General features: G+C 49.8%; 12 protein-coding genes across 12 annotated transcripts; 8 read left to right on the plus strand and 4 right to left on the minus strand.

The window, feature by feature from the left end:
- Positions 1 to 173: 173 nt before the first annotated feature.
- On the minus strand, positions 174 to 2,346 carry AtWU_01487 (putative phenol monooxygenase; the record flags this gene model as incomplete). Its single annotated transcript, XM_035496601.1, has 4 exons — positions 174 to 574; positions 645 to 1,104; positions 1,165 to 1,187; positions 1,242 to 2,346. The coding sequence occupies 4 exons, from the start codon at positions 2,344 to 2,346 to the stop codon at positions 174 to 176; spliced, it is 1,989 nt and encodes a 662-aa protein (XP_035352494.1).
- Positions 2,347 to 2,930: 584 nt separating this feature from the next.
- Positions 2,931 to 3,212, plus strand: AtWU_01488 (uncharacterized protein; the record flags this gene model as incomplete). The annotated part of the gene is made up of 2 exons (XM_035496602.1): positions 2,931 to 3,010; positions 3,080 to 3,212. The coding sequence occupies 2 exons, from the start codon at positions 2,931 to 2,933 to the stop codon at positions 3,210 to 3,212; spliced, it is 213 nt and encodes a 70-aa protein (XP_035352495.1).
- A 1,269-nt stretch (positions 3,213 to 4,481) lies between these two features.
- Positions 4,482 to 5,004, plus strand: AtWU_01489 (uncharacterized protein; the record flags this gene model as incomplete). Its single annotated transcript, XM_035496603.1, has 3 exons — positions 4,482 to 4,597; positions 4,666 to 4,692; positions 4,893 to 5,004. The coding sequence occupies 3 exons, from the start codon at positions 4,482 to 4,484 to the stop codon at positions 5,002 to 5,004; spliced, it is 255 nt and encodes an 84-aa protein (XP_035352496.1).
- A 33-nt stretch (positions 5,005 to 5,037) lies between these two features.
- Positions 5,038 to 7,099, plus strand: AtWU_01490 (flavin-containing monooxygenase; the record flags this gene model as incomplete). Its single annotated transcript, XM_035496604.1, has 7 exons — positions 5,038 to 5,296; positions 5,353 to 5,546; positions 5,606 to 5,770; positions 5,821 to 5,986; positions 6,036 to 6,104; positions 6,151 to 6,843; positions 6,900 to 7,099. 7 exons carry the CDS (start codon positions 5,038 to 5,040, stop codon positions 7,097 to 7,099), a joined length of 1,746 nt encoding a protein of 581 aa, XP_035352497.1.
- Positions 7,100 to 8,038: 939 nt separating this feature from the next.
- AtWU_01491 (Zn(II)2Cys6 transcription factor) lies at positions 8,039 to 10,547 on the plus strand (the record flags this gene model as incomplete). The annotated part of the gene is made up of 6 exons (XM_035496605.1): positions 8,039 to 8,355; positions 8,416 to 8,515; positions 8,595 to 9,644; positions 9,691 to 9,782; positions 9,829 to 10,124; positions 10,171 to 10,547. 6 exons carry the CDS (start codon positions 8,039 to 8,041, stop codon positions 10,545 to 10,547), a joined length of 2,232 nt encoding a protein of 743 aa, XP_035352498.1.
- Positions 10,548 to 10,981: 434 nt separating this feature from the next.
- Positions 10,982 to 11,608, plus strand: AtWU_01492 (ubiquitin-like protein HUB1; the record flags this gene model as incomplete). Its single annotated transcript, XM_035496606.1, has 1 exon — positions 10,982 to 11,608. One exon carries the CDS (start codon positions 10,982 to 10,984, stop codon positions 11,606 to 11,608), a length of 627 nt encoding a protein of 208 aa, XP_035352499.1.
- A 782-nt stretch (positions 11,609 to 12,390) lies between these two features.
- Positions 12,391 to 13,323, minus strand: AtWU_01493 (major facilitator superfamily protein; the record flags this gene model as incomplete). Its single annotated transcript, XM_035496607.1, has 1 exon — positions 12,391 to 13,323. One exon carries the CDS (start codon positions 13,321 to 13,323, stop codon positions 12,391 to 12,393), a length of 933 nt encoding a protein of 310 aa, XP_035352500.1.
- A 2,246-nt stretch (positions 13,324 to 15,569) lies between these two features.
- On the plus strand, positions 15,570 to 16,763 carry AtWU_01494 (chitin-binding lectin 1; the record flags this gene model as incomplete). Its single annotated transcript, XM_035496608.1, has 5 exons — positions 15,570 to 15,731; positions 15,796 to 16,304; positions 16,368 to 16,507; positions 16,572 to 16,586; positions 16,645 to 16,763. The coding sequence occupies 5 exons, from the start codon at positions 15,570 to 15,572 to the stop codon at positions 16,761 to 16,763; spliced, it is 945 nt and encodes a 314-aa protein (XP_035352501.1).
- Positions 16,764 to 17,494: 731 nt separating this feature from the next.
- On the plus strand, positions 17,495 to 18,800 carry AtWU_01495 (FAD binding domain family protein; the record flags this gene model as incomplete). The annotated part of the gene is made up of 4 exons (XM_035496609.1): positions 17,495 to 17,635; positions 17,697 to 17,792; positions 17,852 to 18,432; positions 18,542 to 18,800. The coding sequence occupies 4 exons, from the start codon at positions 17,495 to 17,497 to the stop codon at positions 18,798 to 18,800; spliced, it is 1,077 nt and encodes a 358-aa protein (XP_035352502.1).
- An 875-nt stretch (positions 18,801 to 19,675) lies between these two features.
- Positions 19,676 to 21,235, minus strand: AtWU_01496 (phosphotransferase family protein; the record flags this gene model as incomplete). Its single annotated transcript, XM_035496610.1, has 5 exons — positions 19,676 to 19,699; positions 19,774 to 20,339; positions 20,436 to 20,614; positions 20,674 to 20,885; positions 20,939 to 21,235. 5 exons carry the CDS (start codon positions 21,233 to 21,235, stop codon positions 19,676 to 19,678), a joined length of 1,278 nt encoding a protein of 425 aa, XP_035352503.1.
- An 805-nt stretch (positions 21,236 to 22,040) lies between these two features.
- Positions 22,041 to 24,992, plus strand: AtWU_01497 (transcription factor domain-containing protein; the record flags this gene model as incomplete). The annotated part of the gene is made up of 6 exons (XM_035496611.1): positions 22,041 to 22,183; positions 22,246 to 22,273; positions 22,327 to 22,490; positions 22,565 to 23,339; positions 23,400 to 23,987; positions 24,042 to 24,992. 6 exons carry the CDS (start codon positions 22,041 to 22,043, stop codon positions 24,990 to 24,992), a joined length of 2,649 nt encoding a protein of 882 aa, XP_035352504.1.
- A 164-nt stretch (positions 24,993 to 25,156) lies between these two features.
- AtWU_01498 (SDR family oxidoreductase) lies at positions 25,157 to 26,583 on the minus strand (the record flags this gene model as incomplete). Its single annotated transcript, XM_035496612.1, has 5 exons — positions 25,157 to 25,480; positions 25,541 to 25,800; positions 25,877 to 26,060; positions 26,134 to 26,416; positions 26,483 to 26,583. 5 exons carry the CDS (start codon positions 26,581 to 26,583, stop codon positions 25,157 to 25,159), a joined length of 1,152 nt encoding a protein of 383 aa, XP_035352505.1.
- Between the last annotated feature and the right edge of the window lie 663 nt (positions 26,584 to 27,246).

Raw genomic sequence — 27,246 nt, forward strand, 5'->3', positions numbered from 1 at the left:
ATCTCCGATGGCCTGGACCAAGCAGAGCACATCACCATGCGCCCACGGTCCCTGCTAGTCTAATGCCTCCTCTTTGATCGCAGCGATGTCCTTGTGCCCGATAAGACTCTAGGTAGCACCGATTGTGGGTCTCCGCCAGAGAGGATGACCTTGCACATTCGGTTACCGCTGCATCATATCGCGGTCTGGACGGTTCTTAAACACCGCTCGAGATACTGCTCCACCCGTTTTACGTCGTCCAATGCAGCTACCGTGCCCACATATCCATCTGGTCGAACAACAGCCAGAGCTCCCTGGGCAGCATCTACACCGTAGATCTTGTACACGTCGTCCATCTCGTAGCCACTGTAAAAGCTCATCTCCGAGTGTCTCTTGAGCTCGGCTGGTAAATCACGCCAAGTGAACTCCCGAGACAGACGAGGATGGATCACAACCTGCTCAATCACGGATGCAGGGAACCGGGGCAGCACTGCAGACCCTATCGTCCGCAATGTCTGGGCAGAGACACCCTTCGGATACAACAGATCATATGACGTGAGACAAAGAATACGGAATCGACCAGTTGACAAGAAATCTGCTCCTGTTAGCTACCATCGGCTTTTGAGGTCTCAGTGCTTTCCGTGCTTTCCTACACCTGGACTTACCATCATGCAAGTTCCGCCGGTTCCCATCGGCATGTCTACGGTATTTGACGTTCAGCAGTCTCCGACCCGGACGAAGGATGCCAGAGAGATAGTCAGTTCCCTCAATTGGATTCTTTTTGGCACCCTGCACCTTCTGCACGACCGGACTCTCAGGATATTCAATTCCACAGCCACTGGTGAACCCGTTGCCAGTACTGAACACGTGCAAGAACTGCTCGTGCGTCAGGCCGCCTGCGCCGTCCTCTGCTGCGCCGATCTTTCCAGAGAACATGGACGAAAAGGCACGGTCGAACTCTATAAGCTCCTGGGCGATCGTGTGACGCTCAGTGTGGTATGTATCCAGAACAGCATCCGGCTTTCCTGGCGATGTCGAGGCGGGAGTAAGACCGTTTATTGCGTATGCAAGCTTCCACGCTAGGTTGTAGGAATCCATCATCGAGACATTCATCCCTTGGCCTGCCTGTTAAAATAAGTGAATGAGTATACCGAAGCTCGTCACGATCTTTTAGCGGATGCGTACCTTGGGACTATGAGTATGGCAAGCTGTCACAAATGAGAGTCAGCATGCAGCACTCAAATCAGAAAGAATATACGAACCGTCTCCTACAATGAAAACCCGATTAGCTCCCTTCGAATCTTTCACTGTGAATTGATTCGACACTCGCTGGCCAATCTGATACGCCGCCCACCAGTCCACGGCGCCGTCCGTTTTCGGTCGGATATAGTACGGCTTGAAGGCTTCGGCCGCCGCATGAAAGATTCCGTCGAGAGTGACCTGGCTCCTGCGAGCTCGAGCGTCCTTTGGTGTGGACTCATTTACTGGCTTCTGGTCCTCATCTGGGGTGGCTTCGTCTGGCACCTGAACATACAACCGGGTCAAGTAGTCACCGGTCGCAATCCGCTCTCGTGGAATCACCATCACTGAAGTAGCCGGGGCATGGATCGCACAGCGTCTCCTGATATCAGGAAAATCGGTATCGACAACAAGATCGACAACACCCCAGATGTGATCCAGCGACTCGCCCACCAAGCTCAGACCCATACAACGACGGACCACGGAATGGGCGCCATCCGCACCAACCAAATATTTCGATCGAACCGTCCGTCGTTGGCCAGCAGTCTCGATCTCCGCCACAACGGGGAATTCTGAATCGCCATCCTCATCGATTTTCACGTCTAAGAGTTTAGTATCTCGCTGCACTCCCCTTTTCGAGTACCGCAGGAGATCGGTTTCCAGAATTCTCTCAATGCGACCCTGGTGGATTGTGACTTCGTGCTGGAAGCGCGCCGGCACGGCAACATCAGGCACTATCGCCGTCCGTTCAATGATCTCATCCTTGTTGGGCGAAGGGTTCCAGAATGCAACTTCCTCCATGTGACATCCATCGGTGAGTATCTCGTCCGCTAGCCCCAGGGTTTTCAAAACTTCGAGTGTCCTGGGTTGGAGGCCGTCGGCTTGGCCAGATTTAAGCGTTCCCGGTTTAGCATCAATGCACAATAGTGATGTATCGTTCAGTCCATATCTGGCTAAAAGGAGATTGAGCATCAGCCCGGCAGGACCAGCGCCGACAACGACGACTTCGTATCTCTCTGGGACTCCATCGCGAGGATCGTTTGGGCTGAGGCGAGGTAGGGGCGGCGCGAAGGAGGGAAGAACACGAAGTTCACGGGAGGATGCTGCAAACTCTGTGAAGACAGGCATTTTTGGCCGAGTCTGGGGTTCTAAAGATCCGGGATTGAAATAAAAACCACTGGTATAGTGTAAAGAACGCACTCGACTTGCGAGGGCTTGTAGCTGGTGGGCACTTAGCTGGTGGGCACTGAATGGCAGGGTCACTAAGTGGTTGGAAATTCAATTGCCGGGCATGTTAGAAAGGTACAAGTGTCCCGTCAACCACTGTCGGATCTTGGCCAGCTATATGACTGCTGGGGTAGTCCCCACGAAGCCATCTTGGACAGGATATAGTCCCGTCTGGTTTGTTTGGATCCCCCACGCTGGTTGGCCGTGGGTGTGTGGCCTCAGGCACCAGCTCCCATTAGGGGAGGCTGACTGAGCAGAGGTGGAGAGCCATTTGCTGACGGCTGATTATTAGAATCTCACCAATCGCCCTGATCGGCATCACCCTTGCCGGTTCGCGTAACAGACGAGGGCCCCAATGTTTCCATAACCCGCCGATCCTACGATTCTGACTGGTTGCAACCAACAATATGAATCGTGGACTTACGACTAGCCACTCCGTCCTAGCGTTGACAGGTTGCGGCTTTTGAAAGTGTGGGGTTGCTACGATGAGGTACGCACACAGCACCGTCGATGATGGCCGGAGTTCCTTGGAAACCTCAGTTCAAAGTCCGACAGTGGTTGAGCGGTAAGCAATCTGGGAATCTGTCTGCTTTCACCAATTAACTGCCTCGAGCTAATTGCCCCTACGACATAGGTCCGTGCAGGAGATGAAATGCGAGAGGTACACCATAGAAACCTGGAATGTCTTCCGAGGAAAAGGGAACTTCTGCCTACCACGGAACCGCCATCCTTATGACCTCACGGCCGCCACACCCCAGATCATTTGACCTTCTAGACTCAAAATATACGAAGTGTCGGGCCTTGTGAGCCAAGTAATTGTTTAACTCCCTGGGAGACAGGTATGTGCGTTTAGTTGAACTGTACGATGTCGGCTCCTGTGAGGTCCTAAGTTGACCGAAAGTTCTGGCAGACTCCACCTTCTGGATTTGTCAGGACTCGACTTGTTACCAGCCGTGCGTCACCGCTGTAAGATAAACAGTACCAGACTATCTGTCTATGGGTTATACTTTGCAGGACAATAGGGATTCACACCACAAAGAAAAACACAAAGTGGCTATGTATGAAACTGCGTTAACTCGAAAGAGACAATGCCGGCCATCTTGGAGGCACAAGAACTCATGCGGGGGCTGCGGGTCCACCAAGACCAGAAATGAGCGGACAAATGGTCCGGATAGTGACACGCAGACCAGAGGATCACTTCCGCCTCCGCTTCTTGCTCCCGCGTGAGGGGGATTTCCGGCCATGAGTTACGGCTGTTCTATTACCGGGGCATTGAAACTGGGGCCTAGTATATCCGGTACCAGAGCAATCGTACAGACTAGTCTAGTCCACTCTCGTGAACTCAATATTGGGTAGAACCGCTAGTAGGGCGGCCCACATTCGCTTGGGAAAATGGCCGTCTTCGGCAGCCAATCCCCCATCTTGGGATACGTGCGCCATCCGGTGAAGCCCCTTCGTCATAGCAGCTCTTCTCTGGTGGCGCTGGGCGGTTTGCTGTCAATTGTTAAATCAAGTGGGGGCAGCAGTTGCATCGTTGCTTTTCCCATTGTTCGCCTGGCGAGGAGGTTCCCTGATAGGCTGGATATACGGATTAAAGTCGGTTACCAACGCTACTGCCGGCGCTACTCAATTTCGGGCAGGTCCCGGACTTATCGGGTCTGCGATATATCACACAAATGCACGCCATTGGCTAACCGCTAATAGCCGTCATTTTGAAAGCTCACAACTACAGGTGCAGCTTCACGCTGTCCAGACAGACCGCAAGGCGCCTGTTCGGTCAAGCAAAAGGTTCTTCGAACTTGGGCAATGTTGTTGGCTTCTCGTGTGTCACCAGGGCCCTAGAGAGCTCTTGAATTTGAGCATACCCTTAAAGGTCCAATCTGAGACATCTATCCACACGCCTATTTCGTATTCGACCCTCTACTCCGCCAGTACCCATGCTAGTGCCGGCGCCTCACAAGGCAGCCCAAATCAAAAACGGTAAAGACAACTCTAGCTCGTAGACTTCGTTATCGTGTCTCTTCTCTCTTGGCTATATGACCACCCGCAGTCCCCACTGGATCAATTTCCTCCCCGTCCGATCACTAGCACCCGTGGATCCTCGTTTACTTCGCCTGGAATTCAGGGCTGCTTCGAGCCCATCTGATCTCCAGTATAGACTCCACTTGACTGCCATCGCTGGGGGATTTCCGGGCTGGGGTTCATACCACTCTGCCACAGAGAAGGTCCCTCACTATTATCACGTCGGTACGATCACTTCCAGCTCAAAGCAACACTTCGGAAAGACAAGCAAAGGTGGAAGGTTACACGGCTTCCTCCCCGGGCATTGATCGCCAACCCCACCTTAGACAACTCTCAAACGCAGATGGCTGAGGTGGGACGGAAGAATGCCGCGGTCGTTCCTCGCGTCCAGCCGATATTCGCATGAGCGCTGACATATTCTGTAGCACGAGTGAGCTTATGCACAGAGAGGGGTGGTCCCGCATATACCAGCAACTGCGCAACACATATAAGGGTGACCGTTTTATGCGTTCTAAGGCAGCATTCTTCAACACTTAGCCATACTCTGTCTTTAGCTCTGCACCAAGAATCATGAATCGTCTGGCGCAATTTTTAGGCGTTTCTACTGCCAACACCCCTGAGAAGACCCCTGACCCGTGGATTGTGCAGGAACGCTCCGTTGATGAAGCTAGACCCCTGAGAGTAGTTGTTATCGGTTCGGGGATCTCAGGTATTGTTGCATCTATTCGCTTCAGACAACGCATCCCCAACCTGGATCTATGCGTGTACGAGAAGAATGCAGATGTCGGAGGCACGTGGCTGGAAAACAGATACCCCGGCTGTGCATGTGGTACGTAGTGTATCTTTACCCCTGCTTATGCCTTTGCTAACTCTGCTGGTCTGTAGACATCCCGGCCCACACCTATCAGGCCACATTTGAGCCTAACAAACAGTGGTCCACTTTCTATGCTGCAGCCCCAGAGATATACCAGTATTGGAAGAGAGTAGCGGATAAATATGGCTGCGAGAAGTGCATAAAGTTCAAACAGCAAGTCGTGGAGGCTGTGTGGAACGAAAAAGACAGCAAATGGCAACTGAAGGTCAGATACATCGGATGTCACCATGGGGCGTAGCAGCTGACAAGCCTTTGGGCGTGAAGGTCAAGGACCTAGGTAGTGATTCGCTCTACTCAGACCAGTGTGACGTGTTGATTTCGGCCACCGGGTTCCTCAATGAATGGAAATGGCCGAACATCCCAGGTCTCCATGATTTCAAAGGAAAGCTGATGCACAGCGCTAGATGGGATGAGAGTTATGATTACAGTGTATGTTGAACATCTCCAAAAGGGTCGCTGATCTGGGCTAATGTCCGTAGGGCAAGAGAGTCGCTGTGATTGGGAACGGCTCCAGCGGTATACAGATTGTGCCTGGAATGCTACCGAAAGTGACGCACATGGACCACTATGTCAGAAGCCGAACCTGGATCGCACCTAGCTTTGCTAGGGAAGAAGTTGAGAGACGAGGTTCGAAATTAGACAACTGTGAGTGTGATGAAGTTGGCCATGAATGTCTAGCTGATCGAATGTCCAGTCTCGTTCACTCCCGACGAGCTTGAGACGTTCAACAAGGACCACAGTGCTTATCAGAATTTCCGTAAAGGTTGGCGTCCCTTTCACTTTTGCTCTGCTTGCGCTGACATGATCAGAAATCGAGGTTCAACTACAGTCTGTCCACGGCGCAACCTTGCTAGGCACGCCAGAACAGCTAGGGGCCAAAGATGTCTTCGCCCAGAATATGAAACAGCGATTGGCAAGGAAGCCCGAGTTGTTTGTGGATCTCGTTCCGTCATTCCCGCCCGTTTGCCGCCGACTTACACCTGGGCCTGGGTACTTGGAGGCCTTGACCGATGACAAGGTTCAGATCATCACTAGCGAAATTGTCCGGGTTGATGCAGATAGCATCATCACTGCCGATGGGGTGCATCATCCCACCGACATTTTGGTGTGCGCCACCGGGTTCGACACTAGCTTCACACCCAGATTCCCCATCACGGGGCGTAACGGTCTGTCGCTGGCGGAGCGGTGGAAAAGTACCCCCGAGTCCTACCTCTCCATCGCAGTCGACGAATTTCCCAACTACTTTATCTGTTTCGGGCCCAATTCGGCGCTGGGGGAGGGCAACCTGTTACTTTTGCTGGAGAAAGTGGTTGACTATTTCACCGCCTGTGTGCAGAAGATGCAGCGGGATAACATCCGATCCATGTCAGTTAGAAAGGATGCGGTGGAACGGTTTACGCGGCACTGCGATCAGTATTTCTCTCGCACGGTGTACAGCGAGAAATGCCGAAGCTGGTATAAAGGGGGAGCTGAAGATGGACGGGTGATAGGGGTGTGGCCAGGTATGGAACATTTCTCTTGCTGTTAGGCCTTGATGATCACGTATTGACCTAGCCAGGATCGTCTCTCCACTCACTGAAAACACTTTCGAATCCCCGGTGGGAGGACTTCACCTATGAGTATGTCGATGACAACGCGAATGGCTGGATCGGGGATGGATGGACGGAAAATGAGAAGAATAACGCGATCGAGGTGAACTATCTGGATGATGATCAGGTGGACTTTCCTTTGACTGTGGTTGAGCAATTGAAGAATTGAGCAGATAGCCGTGTATGCAGTCTGGAGACTCGGCCATTTCTTCTGTTGCCGGCCACTCCGAATGGGATTTCGGTTGTTCCCGACCTGTGAACCAGGTGTGTAGTTCACCTGGAATAGCTTAAGCGTGATGCTGGATAGTAATAGTTAGTAGGAGTGCTGTGGTGTGTAATCTATCTGCGGTGGAGGGCAGTCTCCCTTGTCGGGCCCACCGAGAACCCGCGTCACTCAATGGTAAGATTACCGGGTAAGATGCTAGATGGCAGCTTATTGTCAGTGAACCCGAGCGTATGGGCAAATACCACGGAAGAGGGAGTAACGAGTAACTACGGAACGAGCCGGTCACTTTTCAGGATTACTTTTGTCCACGAAAAGGAGAACCCCAGAAAACCGGCTGGGGAAGACAGACATCCTTGGCCACTTAACTTACTCCTCTTCTACTGTCTTCTCTCCACTGCCCCCCCGACCTGTCAACTGTCACTCTCTTCTTGACCAAATAAAGTCTCAGTGCTTGAGGGGAATGGTGTCATACCCTCTTCCACCGGTCTGTCTCGTATCTTCAATTTTTACCCCCTCATCATCTTTACGTCTGCCTCCTCTGTAATCTAATCTCCTCCATCTATTTATCAAGAGATCGATGCCGGCTAGATCTTAACCGGAGATCTGACAATCTATCTTTGCCCTTTACCCTTGCAGATCGGGAGACGGGTGCTCACAGTGTGTGCCAGGGACTCCCCCGACGGCGAACCGATAGCGTTTGCTGCTGCTGCTGCTGACCTTCCGCTCCGATCGCCATCTCTTCCCAACTCTTCCACACACCCACACAAACCCACCCTCCCTTCAATTAGACTAAAGCAACCATCTACCCCGGACTTTCATCTCCCCCCGTTAATCTCACCCCTCCCCTCCCTTCTCCCCGATGCATGTCCTTCGCCCCTAACCATGAAGCCCGCGAGCAAGCACTTCTGCTGCACCATCTGTCAGCGGGGTTTCACCCGCATTGACCATCTCAAACGACATCATCTCCGCCGTACGTTCCAACATTTATCGCCCTCCTTCCTGCATCTCGGCCCGCTTCGGGCTCGTGTCTGGCTCATCCTTCAATGTTCGTCCTGCGCTAACTTCAACCTTGTCCGTCAGATTCCGGTGTCCGCCCTTATTCATGCGTTTTCTGCAACGAGTCCTTTGCGCGTTGGTTCGTGTTCTGCTCTCCTCTCCCTCCCGCCCCTGGCCCGTCGTCGGTTTCCCGACCGGCGCATGTATGTTTGCCATGGTCGCTCCACCCAACCACGATGCTGATGCCTTCGCTCAACCTTCAGTGATAACCTTCGTGATCACTACACGGACTGTGCCAAGCGCGGCGATCAAAAGATACCGGAGACCGGTCAAAGAGGCCGAAGGCGACATGCCTGTCAGTCGGCAAGTTCCCCCCTGACCTCCCGCCGATCGCATACCCAGCCTATTGTGCGCCACATGGTCGCTAATTGTCGGCATCTAGTGCACATCGATGAAACTGCGCTGCGATGGTCTGAGCCCATGCAGCTCGTGTCAGAAGCGGAACCTACGGTGTAACAATGAGCGCAAGCAAACAGCCGACAACCTGGAGCTGGTCTCCGGCTCGGCTTCGGTGAAGCGTGAGGACTACGGAGCTTCCTCGGATCGCGGCTCAATCAAGTTTCTCCTCAATGGTGGTACAGACAGTTTCACCGAGGAGTTCCTCCTTCCTCCCCGCAGCGATCGCGCTCGCGGCCTTGAGTACCATAATCAGAAGGGTCGGCAAGATGCTGGGCAGAGAATGCTCAACTTCCGGACAGGTGATCCGTCAGACTATGCACCCGCGTTCGTCGAGTCGGACCCGGCTTCCCTATCGTTCTTCCAGGATACTTTTCTCGATTTCTTCAATGGTCCGTTTGGAAATGTGAACAAAATAGTTGGCGATTCCTATGCTGGTGGGGCCAACTTCCCTGCGATGGTTCCCCCGATACCAGATCCCGGCCTCGCGTTCGCCCCGCAACCTACATATGAGCCGGAAGAACCGTACGCAGCCGGATTGTATCAGGCGATTCTAGCACGGGCGTGGTCGGTCCCTCTCGATACCCAAGCGCAGGAGCGTTTGTCAACATATCTAAGCTTTCTGTTGACGCCCGCTCGCATCGACAAGTTTGTCCGAATGTACCTCGAGTACTGGCAGCCCAGTTGTGCGATGGTCCACCTTGCATCACTGAATGTGAACACCGTCGCGTTACCCCTGCTTGCAGCGCTCGTGTTCATGGGTGCTACGTATACGACTGATGAGCAGGAGAAGCATGCTGCAAAGCAGGTGATGGATTTTGTTGAACTCTACATTTTCTCCAGCGAGACCTTCTCTCCGGAGAACGAGGTGGCTTTGGCCTTCAGTGGACGTCGAATGTTTGATGGTGGGAATAATGATTGGATTCAGTTTCAGAACCTGCAGGCCGGCTTCATCATGGTTATTGCGCAGTACTGGTCGGGAAGCCCGACGGCGCGCAACCGAGCGATGGAAAACCGGTTCAGCGAAGTCATCAAGGTACTTACTATGGACTTGAGACAGGTGACGTTACTGACATGAGCAGGTCGCTCGTCGAATGGGCCTTCCCAAATGCCGCCATAACCAAAACCAGGCTGTCTCGGAGTTTCAATGGATTCAGACAGAGTCTCGCATACGGTATGTGCCCGTTCCGTCTTCTAATTCACCCCGCTGACGGTAGAAGTACCATGAGCATCATTCTGCTTCTCGACTGTGCATTTTCCTTCTTCCAGAACTACCCTTGCCGTCTGTCACATCTGGAAGTCGAGTGCGATTTTCCTTGCGCCGAGTCACTTTTCGCTCTCGAACACCCGTACTCCGATCGCAACTTCCAGGCCTCGAGGGGAGTCACGATTTTGGAAGCGTTCCACAATCTATTCGAGGAAGATCCCAAGGACACGATGCCTTCCACTCCGGACTCATCCGCGTCTGGCAGTATGGCTAGTCTGACAGTACTCGACATGTTCATACTGATCCACGGTAAGTCACCCACCGATAGCACATACCGCTAAGCTAATGTATATAGTTCTGTACACTTTTATCAATTCGCACATGTCACTACTAGGTCCCATCCTCCGGAAGACTCAGAATTCTCACCCGAAGCACCTCTTCAGCTTCGATCCCCCAGAGAAGAGCCAGTCTCGGGCGATCCCAGACGACCTCATGCTAGCCCATATCCGAGTCGCACTGGCCCGATGGCGCGAGCACTGGATGACGCTCAGCAACACTCTTTCGAGCGGGGTGTGGGCGTCGATGGGCTTCTTCAAGAACGGGTACAACTTCTGGTTGGTCTCGCAATTGCTCATCACGAAGAAGAAGAGCGTGGACGTGGTGATGCAGATGGAGGTCAACTGTGAGGACAAGTTGCAGAAGCTGAAGGTTCTGCTTGATGAGAATGACTAAGGTCATCGTCTCTAATCTATCCTCCTCTATCGATGTCGATGTCGTCTTATGCAATAGGGAACTACATATATATGGGCGCGGGCGTCTGGAGCCATGGGTCTGCGAATAAGACATAACCCCATGGCGATTGTATTCTGTCTGTGTATTACTACATATGACTTGTATTATATTAATGTATGAAAAGATTTGAGTTGCATGTGAGACGAATCTAAATGCAGCATACTAGTAGTTAACTAGTGCACAAACCAGCACAGCTGACTCATCACAACACATAACTCAGCATCTACCCCAAAACAGTAGCTCCCCAAAACAGAAAGCGGTCACCATCTGCCCATCTCTGCACCCACCCGACGTCAACAACCATCCTCACCAAGCTTCAAAAAGCTTCCTCCCCTCTCCATCCCTCATCCTCACGGACACCCGTCCCACCCACCATGCCCGACTCGCCCCCGCGGCGACGCCGCTCCCGCTCGCGCTCACCCCGGCGCCAACCCCCCAAAGGCCCGGGCGGATTCCGCTGGAAAGAGAAACGCGCACCTCCCCGCGACGACCACAACCCCAATCACGAAACCGACCGTCCACTTGACCGCGGCTACCGCGCGCGCTCACCTCCTCGCCGAGATAGCTACAGAGACAACAGCGATAGATACGGAGACAGAGACAGATACCGCCGAGACTACAGCCCCGACCGCGCCAGAGATAGGGGCCGCGACCGTGACCGTGACCGTGACCGTGATCGCGACTCAACGAAGCCCAAGAAAACCGACAGCGAAAAGAAGGAAAAGAAAGAGAAGAAGAAGAAACTCAAGCCCGCTAGCACGGAGGAAATGATCCTTGTGACGGTCAATGATCGACTGGGTAGTAAAGCTACGGTGCCGTGTTTGCCGTCGGATACGGTGGGCGATTTGAAGGTCTTGGTGGCGGCGCAGATTGGAAGGGCTCCTAGGGAGATTATGTTGAAGAGGCAGGGGGAACGCCCCTTTAAGGATTTTATTACCCTTGGGGATTATAGTATTACTAATGGGGTGCAGTTGGATTTGGAGATTGGGACGGGGGATTGATTTTTTCTATTTTATTTACATTTCTGAGAGGGGTTATGTGGGGGTTTGTTGTGGTTAGCAGCTGGTATTAGGTTCTCTGTGGTCATGGATGTTTCGTTCTCTGATGATGTGGGGATCGGATTGGGAGGAGTTGGGTGGAGTTGGGGGTTTCTTCATGCTATACTTACTACTGTGACTATGTAAAGTTGTGGAAATGGTATCATGCATCATATCTTAAGTATATCCTTAGTAGGATGTATAACAGTGTTCATATGTCAAGCTGTTTTATTGGTTCGTGACGCTACAAGTATTGGAAGTTGCCTTAAGGTATGTATTGTATGTAATGTACCGCCAGGTCACTGTGACTTCGGGAAGTACCCTCGTTACAAGGATCAGTCACACGACACCGACCACGTTTTCCAAGACTTTTTGTGGCACGGACAGCGCCACGGCTTAAATGTTATATTGACGTCCTGTGTTTGAAGTATTAATCGACACATTGCCATTGAATATCCATATCTAGTGCGTCGTCCCAATTACCGTGATCGACCCATATCGCTACCTTGGTACGGACTATGGGGTACTTCGACAAGGTTATTCCCGCTGTGGATCGACTAAATTAGTTGCTCCGCGCTGCCGTTAGCCCTAAATCGACATCATGCATTAACGGCTAGTAAGTAAACTACTAACGCGTACACTCGATATTGTAATACATTTTGCTTTTCAAATAGCTGAATCGCAACCAGAGAACAAACCAAATACAATCACACACTCATAACCAGCAGAAACAACCAAGCCCTACCTTAAACCAGCAAAGACCCAACCACCAGCCCAACAACCCCCCACCCCATCTTCCTCAAACCCCAGCCCCAAACCTTCGCAGCACCCGAAGTCTCCTTCCCAGTCCCAGATCCTGACCCATCCCCACTCGACGAACTCCCAGACAAGTCCGAAGTTCCACTCCCACTTTCATCCGCACTCCCACTCGAAGAACCCGAAGATGAAGAATCACCCCCCGAATTAACAACCTCAAACACCGCCGAATACTTCACCCTCGCCTTATCCTTAACATCCACAATCGCAAACCGATAATCGTCCCCACTTTTTACACTCTCCGGCAACACGCACGCCACATCCCCCGAATTAGCAATATCCGTCGTGATAGTCGTCACATTCTTCAGTCCAGTTCCATTCGCAGTTCCATTGCCATTGTTCAACTCACCCTCCATAAGATAAATACTCACTTCTGAGACATTCCTCTCTACTTCCCAGGTAATAATAGTAGTCTGGCCTGTTTTTACGACCTCCCCTTCGGTGGGGTAATATGTCGTCGAGGCGTTGGTGGAGGATGAGATGGTGAAGGGGGACGAGGTGTATTCCTCATAGGAGGAGGAGGGTTCTAGGACGACGATGTAGTCGGAGCCCGTCCCTATGCGTGATGGGGGTGACCAGGAGATTGAGCCCGAGTTGGAGATGTTGCTGGCGATGGTGTAGAGGTTTGTTGTTTCGTTGGTGGTTTTGGAGAGGTGGATGGATAACTTTGAGGTGCTGGGTTCGGTGGTGTTCCAGGATATGACGGTTGCGGTGTTCAGGGAGATTATGGCGCCCGAGGTGGGTTCCGTTATGCTGTAGGTTGGGGTGGTGCTGCTGCTGCTGCTGGTTGTGGTGGCGGACGTGAGGGTGAGGGAGGATGATAGGGTGAGAGCTGTTAGGAGGAGGGATTTGAGGGTGTGCATTATGTTTGTGGTGGTAGTAATCGGTAGTTTTGGTGTAGTGTGAAATGGATAGAGTTCAATGGTGAGAAACGAAAGTCGGTAGAACAGAGCCTTCAGACCACCAAACGAGCAAAACAAGAAGAAATAATTGTTATTTGGGCTGTCAAGGGATAATGTTTGGTTTATCAACCCATTCCATTCCTTGCGTTGGGGTTACCGGTAGTACTGTCATGCCGGCAATAGTATTATCCAGGGTGGCTGTCCGGCATGCACGAACCGGCCCTATTTATATCCCAGGCAACCATCATCAGTTATGGGTCTCGTTAACGTACCCGATTGGTTGTATGCAGGAGCCAGGGAAATTATCTATCCCTAGCGTGATAACGGCCCTGTGCAGGAGGCTGTATGCAGGTGCTGTATGTAGTGGTTCCTGGTATATAATTATCCACTCGAGGGGCTAGGACTTGGTAAGCGAGTTGTGGAGATAGGGCATATTCAGGGAGTTTATTTGCAGTGATCGCTTGGGCTGTCAGGTAAATTGGTTATTCTGGTCTGTTGGCTAGTGCTTTATTGATAGTTTCTAGCGATGCGGAAACGGCTACTAGTGTTACCCGTGAAAATGTATCATAGAGGAGGGAGTGCTTCAAGGTCTAAGCTGTGGTCTTGAGAGCCTATCGAAGTGATTGATACCATTGGCTCCTTGAGTTTGGCTTTATTATGCTAACCTACTTTACATTCTAGCGGGGCAAACAATGGTGCCCAGAGGAAACGTTCATTGATCTAATCTAATATACTCCATGCCGGCCATCCTTCCCATATGTTACCTCACGATCTCACTTAGATCCTTTAAAATCTAGCAATACCATCCAACAAGATACTAACCCACCAGTGTTGACTCCTCTAGACGCAAAGGCCTCCGTTTCCACGCCCTTCGATCTCACATGCCCCAAAATCCAATTGCAGGACTATCTTCGACGATGGTGATCATCGAATTGTGGGTCGAAATGTCTTCGCCTGGATTATGTTGACCCAGATGACATGGCACAGTTTGTCTTGGGTCCAGCACGGTATTCACAGCGCTCTTAATTTCCATTCTCACATCACAGAATCATCAACCAAAAATATCGTTACTTATCCCCATAAGCTATTGGAATACCAGATTCTGCTTCAAACCCTGGATTCATCTGTGTAGGTCTAAGGCACTAGCAGAAAAGCCTAACTTTACATCCACTTCATGGATATCTTCTCTTCGGGTGAGTCCCGTTGTATTGAGAATCTCAGAATGAAGGGTCGTCTCTAAATAAGTTGTTGAAGACCTTCTCTTATGTTGAGAGGTCCGTATTCCATCTTCAAGCTAACATTTGCTCAGTTGGTCGTTGCTTTGCGAGCATTAATCACTGAATGGCATTGATTCCCCAATCATGCGCTGCCATGAATGCTTCGAGCTGTCTCATCTTTACACTTACTATCCATGCCTTCTCCAGAACTGTCGCCACCGCATCTGTCACCTCCCGAACTGTCAGTCATTCTTTGGCAGCCACTTCTTGCTGCAAGTCAGTGACCCCAATATCGATCTATATACCGTGCCAGGGAACAAAAAGTGTGTAGATATCACTCTAGCATTCAATTTGTCTACCCCACTACTGATAGACATCAACGCGCTGGGAGTCGGTTGTCAGTATCTAACCGCCAAGAAAATCCTTTGTCTTCCGGGCATTTGTTCTATCTATCTGGTGCAGCCTAATGACACCTGCGCATCCATTCTCTCCAACATTTCTCGGAAGGTTTCTCTTCCTATTTTCCGATCATGGAATCCCAGGGTTAACTCGCAGTGTTTCAACCTTAATACCTTGGTTGACCAATACATTTGTCTAAGGTACTGCTCTCCCTATACTGTTCTTGATACCGACATGACAGAAACACTGATTCCCGTGGCACAACAGTCCCCCTGGCAGTTTATCTGTTCCAACAGCCTTTCCTCTACGGCCTGCTAGTTCCGCAGTGTGAGAGAACCTTTGATTCTCCAGGCAGGATAATACACGCTGCTAATACCCAGAAGTCCAATCCCAAGCAATGCAGTAACTACCTCGAACAGTGACTGTGGTTATTGGCACACCATTCACATTAACGAGACATGTGACACCGTTGCAGAAATGTTCGGTATATCGGAAACGGACTTCTACTTTCTAATCCTCAACTAGGCAACAGCTGCTCTAGCCTATGGCAAGGCAATAGCTATGTATGTAATTCATTCCCCTAAAGCCATTATGGAGATGAACTTATCGGAATCTTCAATTCCACTAGTGCTTTCAAGCGGTGGGCAACATCAACACCTATGCCGGTTATTCAACGACAAGCCGGACGGCATATACCACATTGGCTTCAACTATCAATCTGAACGCAACCGTTACCGCCAACCGTACTACAACGTAAGAAATTCTGTTCGATAGTTTGGGGTTGGGTTCGGGTTTGCGATACTGAATCGGTCTTCAGGTGGCTGCTTCAACGAGCCCGACCTTCGCCACCGTTACAGCTACATACAATATTACTGTGTGGGAAATGACTCAAAATTATACTCTCTGTCGACAAGCTATGGCATATTACAATATCTCTGCAGACGATTCCTTGACATCCGATATGCTTACTAATGACGCTTTCATGGAGCAATACGATCGCGTCTGTTTGCTCAATCTCTCGAAGCCGTTGCCGACTCAAGCCTTCAACACCAGTATCTCACTGGTGACCTCGATGACCGAGACGGAATCCTACTCCAGTCAAATGATAGCCACTGCAACAGCGCGATTAACGGCTTCCATGGGTTCAGCGTCTGCTACTAACAGCGCGAGCACGACGACTACTAGCAGCGTTACTCAATCTTCCGAAGCGACTTCTACGGCATCTTCGTCCGTGAACACCTCCCCAGATGGCACTTGCGGCGAGTCTACCGGGTATTCGTGCACCAACTCTCAATTTGGGAACTGCTGCAGCAAATTTGGCTACTGGTGAGTTGAACCAGACTTCGCTTAGAGTGATGACTAATTGGGTTTGCCCCCGACCACGATCAGTGGATCAACGAGCGACTACTGCGAAACCAACTGTGACCCTGCATACGGCGAGTGCAAGGCTTCCTCCATAGCCAGCAGTCTGACTCCGACCTCAGCATCTACGGCGACCCCGACATCCACAGCCAATATCTCGCCAAATGGTCTGTGTGGGGCCAATAATGGAGGCTATACCTGTCTGAACTCACAATTTGGCAATTGCTGCAGCCTTTATGGTTACTGGTACGTGACTTGCTGTTCGATGCATGAGACTAACAAGGTACTAATGAGGTTGTTCCAGTGGATCGACCAGCGACTATTGTGCCTCGCAATCCTGCGATAGCTCCTATGGAGAATGTTCTGCTTAAGTCCGAGACTTCTGAACGCCTGTCGACCTCCCGATCCACCAATCACAGGTGAAGACCCCGGAAGCTCGGATGCATACTTTGTACTAAGACCCTGAGGAACCAGGGATGCGGTCCCGCACTACTACTACGTAAATTAGCAAAGACAGGAAATTCATCCAGGGCCTCCACCTGCCGCTTTCTGAATGGAGGATTGTGTATACCACAAGTTTGAGACGAAAAGGGCAATTTGACCGGCTACCTACCCGGAATTTGCCGACCATCGCATGATTAGTGTGTAGAATGTTATTACTTCTCGATCAAGTGAAGCCGATAGTAGCAAACTTACGCCATACCCTGCGTATCGAGCATCATGGACCATTCAGACTCTGGATTGTGCATATTCTGTACCATGGTTCTGCTCTGAGAGCAAAATGCGCTGCTTCCATTCCACTACTAGCAGCTAGCTATTCTTATGGTCATGTGTGGGTTGCAGCAAATCAACTGATAAGTCCCGGTGTTCGAACTAACCCGTCGCGTGAGGAATCTTTTGTTTTTCCCTTACCTCTATTTTATGTTATTATTGTTTCTCTCCTTTTTCCCCCGTATACGTACAAGTTTCTCCAGACTACTAATAGGACAGAAGAAAGCGACCAAGAATGGTGCCTAATGCGCTGCTAAGCTTCGGAACGGGCCCCACCTAGGGTTTTACCATAATCCGGTCCGTCCTATTATTTCCCCTTACATTTGAAGTCCCTGAATTGATCGTCTCTGGCTGAACATCTCTCCATCCTTTTTGTTCACAGAATGCTTCAACTTGAGCCATTCATCCCATCCACGGACCTCTGGCCGGGTGGCATCCCAGCATGCCTTCGTCTGGAGTCCAGCTCCAACATAGAAAATCATGATATGGCTGAAATATCCAAAGGCTGGCTCCAGTTTGTACAGGTATGGACTTTTCACATAGTCTTCGATCCCTTGGGAGTACACAATCTCACTAGAACTGTAGGAAGAATGGTCTGTTTCTGAGGGTCTTGATGAAGAGCTCCAGCAACGCCGCCGCTTGATGGAGCGTTGGGCGTCTGCAAGTCAAGACTTCCGTGACGTAAAAAAGACCTGTGCCCTCAGTGTTCGAAACCCAGCATTAATATTGAATGGTAATAGTCCTATCAAAATCAAGCGTCCCTGCCAAAATCAGCCGTCCAATATCCTATGCCCTTGCTCAAACGAGTTAGGCATGCTCCGAAACAATTCTTCTGTCTCGCCCCGGTAGATCGCGAAAGTCATGCGACCAATTACACCCGGCTCGTCAAGCTACTAATTCTCCTTTACACTAGCCTACGTCGTGGAGGGAAGTCGCATCCGATGAGCTTCGAACCCGATCCATACCCACAGATTCCAGCCGTATTCCCGGACCATACCAAATCTTCACCTGCACCTGAAGCTTTGATACCACAATACTGCCTTGAATCCGCGGACTTTCGCTATATCTCGATGACGCACTCTGGAACAGTACTATTTCCACGCTTCAATAATAAGATCTTCACAGTAATAGACCAGGAAGCCTTGAACACTGGCCAGCTCATCATGCTTGAACTTCACGTGAATGGGGAGATCAAAGACTATACGCGTCTGCGCCCTTGGCATGCAGGCGAAATCATGATGTATCATAACGTCCAAGGCTGGCCCTTGGCAGAAATGATAGACTGGTCTATGCGTGCCCGTTTCCTCCCGAGAAATAATCCGTAAGCAAATCTCCCACACCCAATTCAATTCATGGACAGAATCCGAGAGTAAGTCTAGGGGATTTTGCTGATCAAATGTGACATTATCTTCATTCTCTCCTACGTACAGTCTGGATCTAGATCAGCCGCTAGTTGACATCATCGACTCGGCCCAGCAGAAACGCGAACTCGACATTCACGGATTCACACGGGAGCTCTTGACGGCGCAGATTGAGGTCTTTGCGCCAGGTTATCTTGAGTTGGAAAGACAAGGGTTGGAAGTTCAGTATGATCTTGCCAATTTGATGACCGGAGATGATATTCGCGCCTATAATTATATGATTCCCCCGGGAGATCCCGCCCGGAGACAGGCGCCGTCAGGACAGTGATGAACGGGAATTCCACTATGCGGCTTTTGTTCTCTAATACTTGTGTATTGGGGTTCGCATCTGTCAGTGGTTCATTGTTTTACCCAATTATTCTTCCACTAGAGATCATTCGGCAGAATTATTCTTGGACTATGCACCTCTCTTCGTGATTCATGTGCTCATTTATTTTCGGAAATCTACGCAGGTCACCTTAGGAGACCCACAGCCACATAACTCATGGCGATACTTGTCCTTTGTGAATGAGTGTAGAGTCCACATAGCGTTGAGTCAATCGTAGGGAACAGGACGAGGAAACAAAGAAGTATTCTGTTCATTAGTTACTAGTGGAGATGTGTATGTCAGCGGCTCCCAAACCATTGACGTGCGCATCAAACTAGACATCGTGTTAGTTCTTCGCATTATATAACTAAAAGAGTTGACGAATGCTCTAATTTTGTTCGCATCAAAGAGTATAGTAGCCAATGCATTTCAAACGATAGTAAGTGGAAGCACACTAGAGCTTCACGAAATAAGGCATTGACGAATAGCTATGTGGAAAGAGAGAGATGAAACAAAATACCAATGATTTTGCTCTGATGACTTCAATCTGGGAGAAAGACCACAATCAAGAATCAGTCCGGTAATGTTTCTCAACCCAGCGTGTCTGCTTGTCCCACATTTCCCATTCTTTCCCTTCCATACCTTCCTTGCAAGCCTCTCGCACCTTTTTAAAAAGTAAAACGGCATGATCGTAGCACTCATGAAATGAAAAGCCCTCCCTGTCCACCACTTTGGCAGCTTTGTCCCAAAAATTTTGTATCCTGTTCCATATCTCGCCCTCTTCTTCTAAGCAGTTATGTATTTCTTCCTCCTTAAAATGAATAGGACAGGGGATGTCAAATCCCATTGACTCCCAGTATCTGAAGGATGATCAGTAATTACTCAAAAGAGATTGTACCCTGAAGAAAGAAAGAAAAGACTTTGAATACCTTACCACCATTATCAGACGTCCCCGTAATCGAATGATGTCGTTATCCCACGTATTGCCCATCATAGTAATTGGATCCGTCCTAATTTCTCCATAGGGATGTCCAAAGACTTCCAAAAGAAGGGGGAACCTATTCTTAATCCGCAGTTGATAAAGATAGAACACCATCGACTTGCCTATACATTTTCGGATCCGAGACTTTTCCTGTGCATCAAGATCATCGAAGTTCTCGGGCTTTTCAAAGATAAGTTCGCCATCATAGTGGACTAGCTTTGGAGGACATCCTTGAAGCACCAGTGGTGCTATCCACTGTCCTTGCCAGTCTATGACACTAGATAATCTACCGTTTTGAATGAAGAGGTTTCCAGCGTGCAGATCTGTATGCCAGAGATGGGGTGCAACTTTGGCATATTTGTGCAGCAAGGAGAGATGACTGTCTGGGTCACTTTGGGTTGCTGAGGGTGCCTGGGGGCAATCTTCGGATGGCGATGTTGTTGTTGTTGTTGCGTATTGCTGAATCCATGCCTCTTCCCGCCGAGCTAGGGAGAGTAGATAATCCTGTGGTTGTTGCCCTTCAAAACATTAGTCAGATTAGTCAGATCAGAGTAACGAGTAAATAGATAGGTAATGGCATTGAGGTGGTGAGGGGCTTTTTCTGGGAGACAAACATGGTCCACGATCCAAGGCCATCTTTGCACGTTGATTGTTCCAATAGTCTCTTAGCGCAACTGGACCGATAACAAAACGACGGCGTATCTCGTCTCTAAGCTCTGGGGTTACTTCTCCACTGGTCTCAGCCGGAACGGCATCTTTGATGTTGGAGGTTGCATAGTACAGGCTTCCATAGCTGTGGAATCTGAATTTAGCAAATGAATATATCAGAATCGACGGGTAACTACACAATACCAGTTTAGGGGTACTTGAAGCAACTTGCTCTGTAACTCAGCGAGCTCTTGTGCGAAGTCCATTTTGTCATCGATGGAAAAATCTTCCCACACTTCTTGCACCATGGTACCTGATGCTTCCTCCATGATGATGTACTCAGAACCGACGGAGTTATCCTTGTCGGCATCCCAAGCATACACACGGCGTGTCGGTATTCCGAGAATCGTTCGAGCCTAGATTGCATGTTAGAAAGATCACACATATTAGAACATTTATGATGTCTCACAAAGTCCATGGTTGCAACCTCAGATGCCGTAGTATAGTACCTGGGCCCGGCGTTGGGGTGGGGGATTCGTGCAATCACGGCTGATCCATTGTCCATCTCAAGTCTAAAGCATTTATTGTAGTTTCCTTCTGCCAATTTTGTGATTGCAGTGCATGTACCTGCACCGATACTATGCGCTGCAATTCTCTTCAACTCAGGCACATTGAAAGGAGTATATCGGTTCTTGAGCTGCTGCTCTTCGTTCCAGAGCCAACGGCCACTAGTATACTGGAAAAGGTCTGTCTCAGAGTAAGACATGCTTGTAGGTCAAGAAGTGCAGAGATTGGCAAATTTTGATAAAGAAGGGAAGAAGGCGAGCGGTATCTTTGTGGTAGATCTAAGTGTAAGGCTATGACCACGTCAAGTTAGTAAGGCGAGCGATATGTTAAAATTCGATGGATGGATTCTGCAATAGCAAAAGGAATCTAATGTTCTTAGGAGGATGCTGTGGTCTTTATAGGCACACAAGCAAGTCGGAAAACCCCCACAACAATCTTGAAAGCTCTCGACGTACAACCTTGGAGTTCTACAGCAGAAATTTGTAGGAAAGAAAAATAAATTTATAAAAATTGAATAAATTTGGGGAGAAAAGGGCAAATCCATGTCAAAAACGGATTGAAGGGAGGTGCGAATATTTCATAGCCTTTTGAGCGGAATTATGACCAGCAATCTGCAGACTAAGCGTCTGCAACTTGACTTAAAATTGGGAAATGTATTCTGGCAAGAAGATAGAGATATCGGATTTGAGTTGTTCTGGTACATGCCGCTCCCGATAGAAGCTATCGGGCTCCAATTCGAAACTCCGGTAAAACCTGACAACAAAGTTCTTTACCCTTAAGGGTCACAAACCGGGAATAACACCGCCACCACTTCTGCTATAAGATAGCTGCAGACTGAAACAGCCACTTATTCTGCCTGGGGCATAAACATGGTACTGTAAATAGAAGGCGGTCTATTCGATTCCGTGATTCCGGCAACTTCCGTCAGTAGATCCCCGCAAGACAACCTTAGAAACGACATGGTACTTACTACCCAACAGGCCAAATTCCGACATTGAAGCCAAATGGTGCGGCCAGAAACAGTTACACGTAATTCACGGGGCAGCAAACGCTCTGGTGATGGCAGTTCTTTTCACGGTGCTAATCAGCCCAATGCGTTGCCTGACTCGAAACGCCAAAGACGGGGCAGATATGTCTCTCAGGCATGGTATGATATTATGCCTCAGGCCATTTTCGGCTTCTTCCGTTCAACTGACCCAAACCCTACAGTATGCAATGTCGCCAGCGAAAGGTCAAAGTGGGGGTGCCAAAAAAAGTCAGAGTACGATCAACTGCTAATCGTGAACGCAGTGTGATGGGAACTTGCCTTGTCAACCTTGCCTGCTTAGCGGGCGACGATGCTCCCAGAATGCCATTGATCTACGACGTCGAACATCTGTTAGGAATGAAATGCCTGAAAGTTATGTGAGGGAATCGGTGACTCGGGAAGACATTGACAGTACGGAAAATCCCGCGTTCGTCACCCCATCATCACTGAAGTGCATCTGCGTGACGCCTCTTGGAGAACTGTTTCTAATTGGAGCTTTAGTGTGAGGGGGAAGGATGTGTTGACGAGATTGGATCGCGTCGAACGACAGTTGCAGTCCCTCATTAATGCTGTATGCCCTGCTTTCAATGGGCGTGACAGCATCGATGCAGAAACAGGCCCAGTGGATAGACCAGGATCGACCACCATCGTAAACGGATCCTTTACTAGCTCAAAGAACAAGGCGCTTGTTCGTGATGAGGTAAACTCTTTTTCCGGTGAAACTTCCATCCGACATGTATTGGAGGAAGTCGAGGAACGCTTGGAGACAACTCAAGGCCACGGTGGTCCTGCCACCAACGCTCCACATTCTCAAATTTCCACACCGATTTTGACCCCGCCTCCTCATCATGAGAGGGGAGAAAAGAGTCCAGAGTATAATAACTACCGAAATATATTCCTAACATACGGTATCCAGCCTAAGCGACCGCAGTGGGATAAGTCCTTGGACATCTTTTGTATGGAAATCCATATCTTGTATCCGTTCTTACACCTACCAACGCTCCGAAACAATCACGATGTCATGTGGAATAGTCTCGCTTTGTCTTCTGAACCTGATATTTACAAATCAAAGATCTCCGAGATAGCTCTGGCTCAGCTTCTCGTATGCATTGCTATTGGACAGTGTACCGAGTCACCAAGGTTGGAGAATCGAGAAGGCCGGCACTCAGCAGGCTGGAGCTTATATGGAGCAGCATATGGGTTGATTGGAGACCTTCTTGACAGTTTCGAAAGCTGCCCAGATCCACTTCTACTTCTACAAACACTGGCCTTGGTGGTTCGTTCCAGCCCTCCCCTGGCAATATGTATGACTCACGCTTACATCGCGTTTCCGTAGGTAATCTATCTCTTTCGTCTTGATAATTTTGGAAAGGCCGAAAAGCTCCTGGCTCTTGCTATCAGCCACGCACATCATCTTGGGCTACACCGATCTAGGGTAATACATAACATGTCTCCTTATCACAGTGAAATGTTTCGACGGATGTGGTGGAGTCTTTACATTTTGGATCGTCGCCTGGCTATTGAGACCGGCCACCCATCCTTGATCCAAGATGTCAATGTTGACACGCCTTTACCTCGACCAGTAGACGATGATCAGCTCTCTGCGTCCCTAAACCGCCCCAATACTGACCTAGACATACCTCAACCGTCGGAAGCAAATGGTCCTCATACCACTTCGTTTCCCTACTTTAGAGCTATGATAACCTACTCTCAAGTCTTGGGCAAAGTCTGGGAGGGGCTCTATGGCGCTAAGAGCTTGGATCCGGCTCCCAACTATCCTCTCCTTGAGCATCTTGAACGCCTGCTGTTCCGGGCTCAGAAAGACATTCATCAGGACTTTGCCCATCCCCACTATGGATCACGCGCAACGCAACTTGTCGAAACGCCATGGTGGTTGATAAAGCAGCAATCCTTAATGCGAACTGTATGACACTTAGCCTGCTTGTTTCTATTGATTTCGCCTTACTGATATCCCCAGCGGTGGCTATTCGTTCGCCTTCTGATACGCAGGCCCCTGCTATGCGCATCTGTTTCGCCTGACGGGACTCCTCTGGACTTGTTCGAGAACGAAATGTCATGCATGCAAATCGCTAATGGCATTATTGAAGAGGTCTCTCAGTTCCCTGAGGAAAAAGCCATCTTCACTTTTCCTTTCATACACTACCTAATTGGAGCGACAATAACCTCCCTCGGGCTGATATTGAAGGAGAATACGTTCAAGGCTGCCTATGGCGGAGCCACAGTTCATGCAGTCCGATTGCTGGAGTCTTATTGCACCAAAACTTGGGTATCTGGGAAGTTAATACGAGTTGTTTCAAGTCTGAGGCATATGGCGTCTCGGTTATTGAAAGATGACAATGTCGTGGGCACGGGACTCTCAGTATATAAATATTCATCTCGTGCTCCCGGGGTTCTGGATAGTCGGGCTCGACCAACAGGGATTGACAGTGGCGAAGGTTCTTCCATGGTTCACCCAAGCCAAATACCAAGCGACCCATCAGTAGGGGAACATGAATTTGTCGGACAACCTGATATGAATGTCTGTTCGGGTGTAGGAGGCGAACCCACCTCTCAGATGCCTCCTTTGTACGGGCCAGATATTACTGGGCCTTACTCGCCTACGCAGGTTCTGTCATTCGATGGCCTGGCCAGCCTAGTTATGACTGACTTTGACTTTGAGGAAGGCGTTCGAATTGGTACTGGATTTGGAATGCATCCTACACAAGGCTCTGCATGCATACACGCCTTACCAAACGACCAGCCAGAAGGCGGCGCGGGCACCAGTCATACTACTTCAAGACCCTTGGCTATGCATAACGAACTGACTGTTGGTGAATTTGGAGATAGTGGATTGGGGGAAATGGAATGGCTAGAAGCTTTGTTTGGCAATTATGTCAACTCTGATTTTATACATGATCAAGACACGTGATGCTTTTCAGAGACAAAAAGCCGACTGAGTTTATCTATCTTCGTCGCTCACCACACGTCCATTATGTTAGTGTGAGGAATCCTAGATCTTTCCCCCCTCATTCTCAATGTCCCTTCACGAACGGGGCTGGTGATCATCAAATGCATATCCCAAGTCTAACCCGCTCAAGCCAATGAAGCGTGCGACGGCAAGACACCAGCATTCTCAAACGACCTGTAAGTTTCGATCCAGGTGTCGAAAGTATTATCGTGTCGCTGCCAGCCATACTTCCTGGCCTTGTTGACGGACGAAATCGTCAACCACGACTTGCCCGTCGCCCAGTTGAAGAAACCCCAAGTGCCCCAATCGAAAGCCTCGACCTTGCCTCCGTGCTTCTGGACGACAGTCTCCCAGACTCCACGTTTATCCTTTGCCCATTCCACCATATCAATCTCATTGCTCAGGGTCTTTGCCTGACCAGCGGCCTTTTCAAACTTGGGCTCTGGTACCTACAGAACCTCACGGTTAGCCTGCATGTGGCAACGCTACTATTAGGGAAAGCACCATACCTCGACCCCGAAATATTTGGCCACATCCTGCCACATATGCTTCCACACAAAAACATCACCATTGACGTGATTGAATGCCTCGTCCCTGCAATGTTCTTGCGAAGAAGCCCAGACTGTGAGATCCGCCAGGCTTGGTGCGTATGAATTATCGTCGATGGAGTTCCAGAAGTACTCATTTCCAGGGAACGTTGCTGGCTGATTGAGCTCTCTGCAGATGAGCATGTAGATGGCGATGGTCAATGCCTCTGACATTCCGTTTGCTGGATGTTCCAGACAGCGTTAGCCCAGGTGTCTCACCACAGCGAATGGTATGGGTGGATGGATAAATAAACCCACCATGCGGAGCAAATCCATTAATCGCATTTGGTCGGATAATATTGTACGACCAAGTATTCCTCCTCTTCTGCACTTCCCTCAGATAATCTTCCTGGTTGTAATAGAAATTGAACCCCTGATCGTCATACCGCGGGAACGACTCCTCCAAAGGCACCTTCACTGGACCGAGATGCACCCCATAGTACTACTGTCATCAGCATCAACTCCCACCATCCCTTCCACCCATCAACAGAAGAACTATAGAATAAGAAACATACCTTTCCCCCGGTCTGCAAACTCACCCTCTGCAACCCAGGACACACCGCATCCACGGCATCCAAGAAATTCCTAAAAAGAGGAACATTCTTCTCCTTCAGAACCCTGAAATCATCATCATGCACGTACGAAGTAAAATAAGCGTGCGTCACGGGTGCACAGATATCCTTGAGCTTAGAGATGATGGTTTCCACGGATTCCAGGAAATCCACGGCGACGAATTCCACTCGTGGGTCGATCCACGGTGTGGGCAAGGGACGTCGGGAGGTGATGATGATTTTGGACCTTGAGTATTTTATGATGGTGTTAGGGAGGTGGCTAGCTCGGCGAGAGGAGATGAGGGGTGGTTACCATTCATGTTTGGGTTGGCGGATGAGATGTTCCACGATGGCGTAGCCGCTGATGCCGTTGGCGCCGGTTACGAAGGCGACTTTTTGGGGGAGGGGAGACATTCTGTGTTACTTTGGTAATATTGGGTGAGGATATTGGTCGGGGTTAGGATGGTGATTATAGTGATGGGAATGGGAATGGGAAGTTTGTGTCTCTTATATAGTTGACATGGTGGGCTTGCTATATTGACTTGGTTATGGATCAAGTCGATCCTTGCCTTCTTGCTGTGACACGGATATTTCGGCATCTGAAACGAGGACGAATGATTATCTGTCTATGGACCTGCATCTGGGTTGGACTGATTACTGGATCTGCATCTGGGTTGGACTGATTACTGGATCTGTGTGACGTCTGTACCAGTTCCCTCTTGCTCAATGAAGCCGAGTCAACTTTCCATCTACCCAATCCCACAATCAGTCATCTAAGGATACTGCATCAACCGAGACATCTACAATTGCCATCGAGATTTTGGCTTGCCTCCGAGGCATACCCGGATACATCGGCCTCAAAAGCCCCTCTCGGCGATGCCGATCATCTGCAGCTGTGGATCCAGTTAAGCATAGATTTAACCTTTCCTGGCACGATGGACGAGTTAGGGCTGGTGGGTGGGTGGAGCTGTAGTTCCGTCACATTGGAGTACCGTGCTTATTCCGTGATTGTTCCGTTGCTTTTTCCGGGTATTTCCATAGTTCCGTGGCAGACCCATGATCAGTGTTCCGGCAGCC

This window comes from Aspergillus tubingensis (assembly GCF_013340325.1).
Source record: "Aspergillus tubingensis WU-2223L DNA, scaffold_3, whole genome shotgun sequence".
In the NCBI taxonomy this organism is placed as follows: domain Eukaryota; kingdom Fungi; phylum Ascomycota; class Eurotiomycetes; order Eurotiales; family Aspergillaceae; genus Aspergillus; species Aspergillus tubingensis.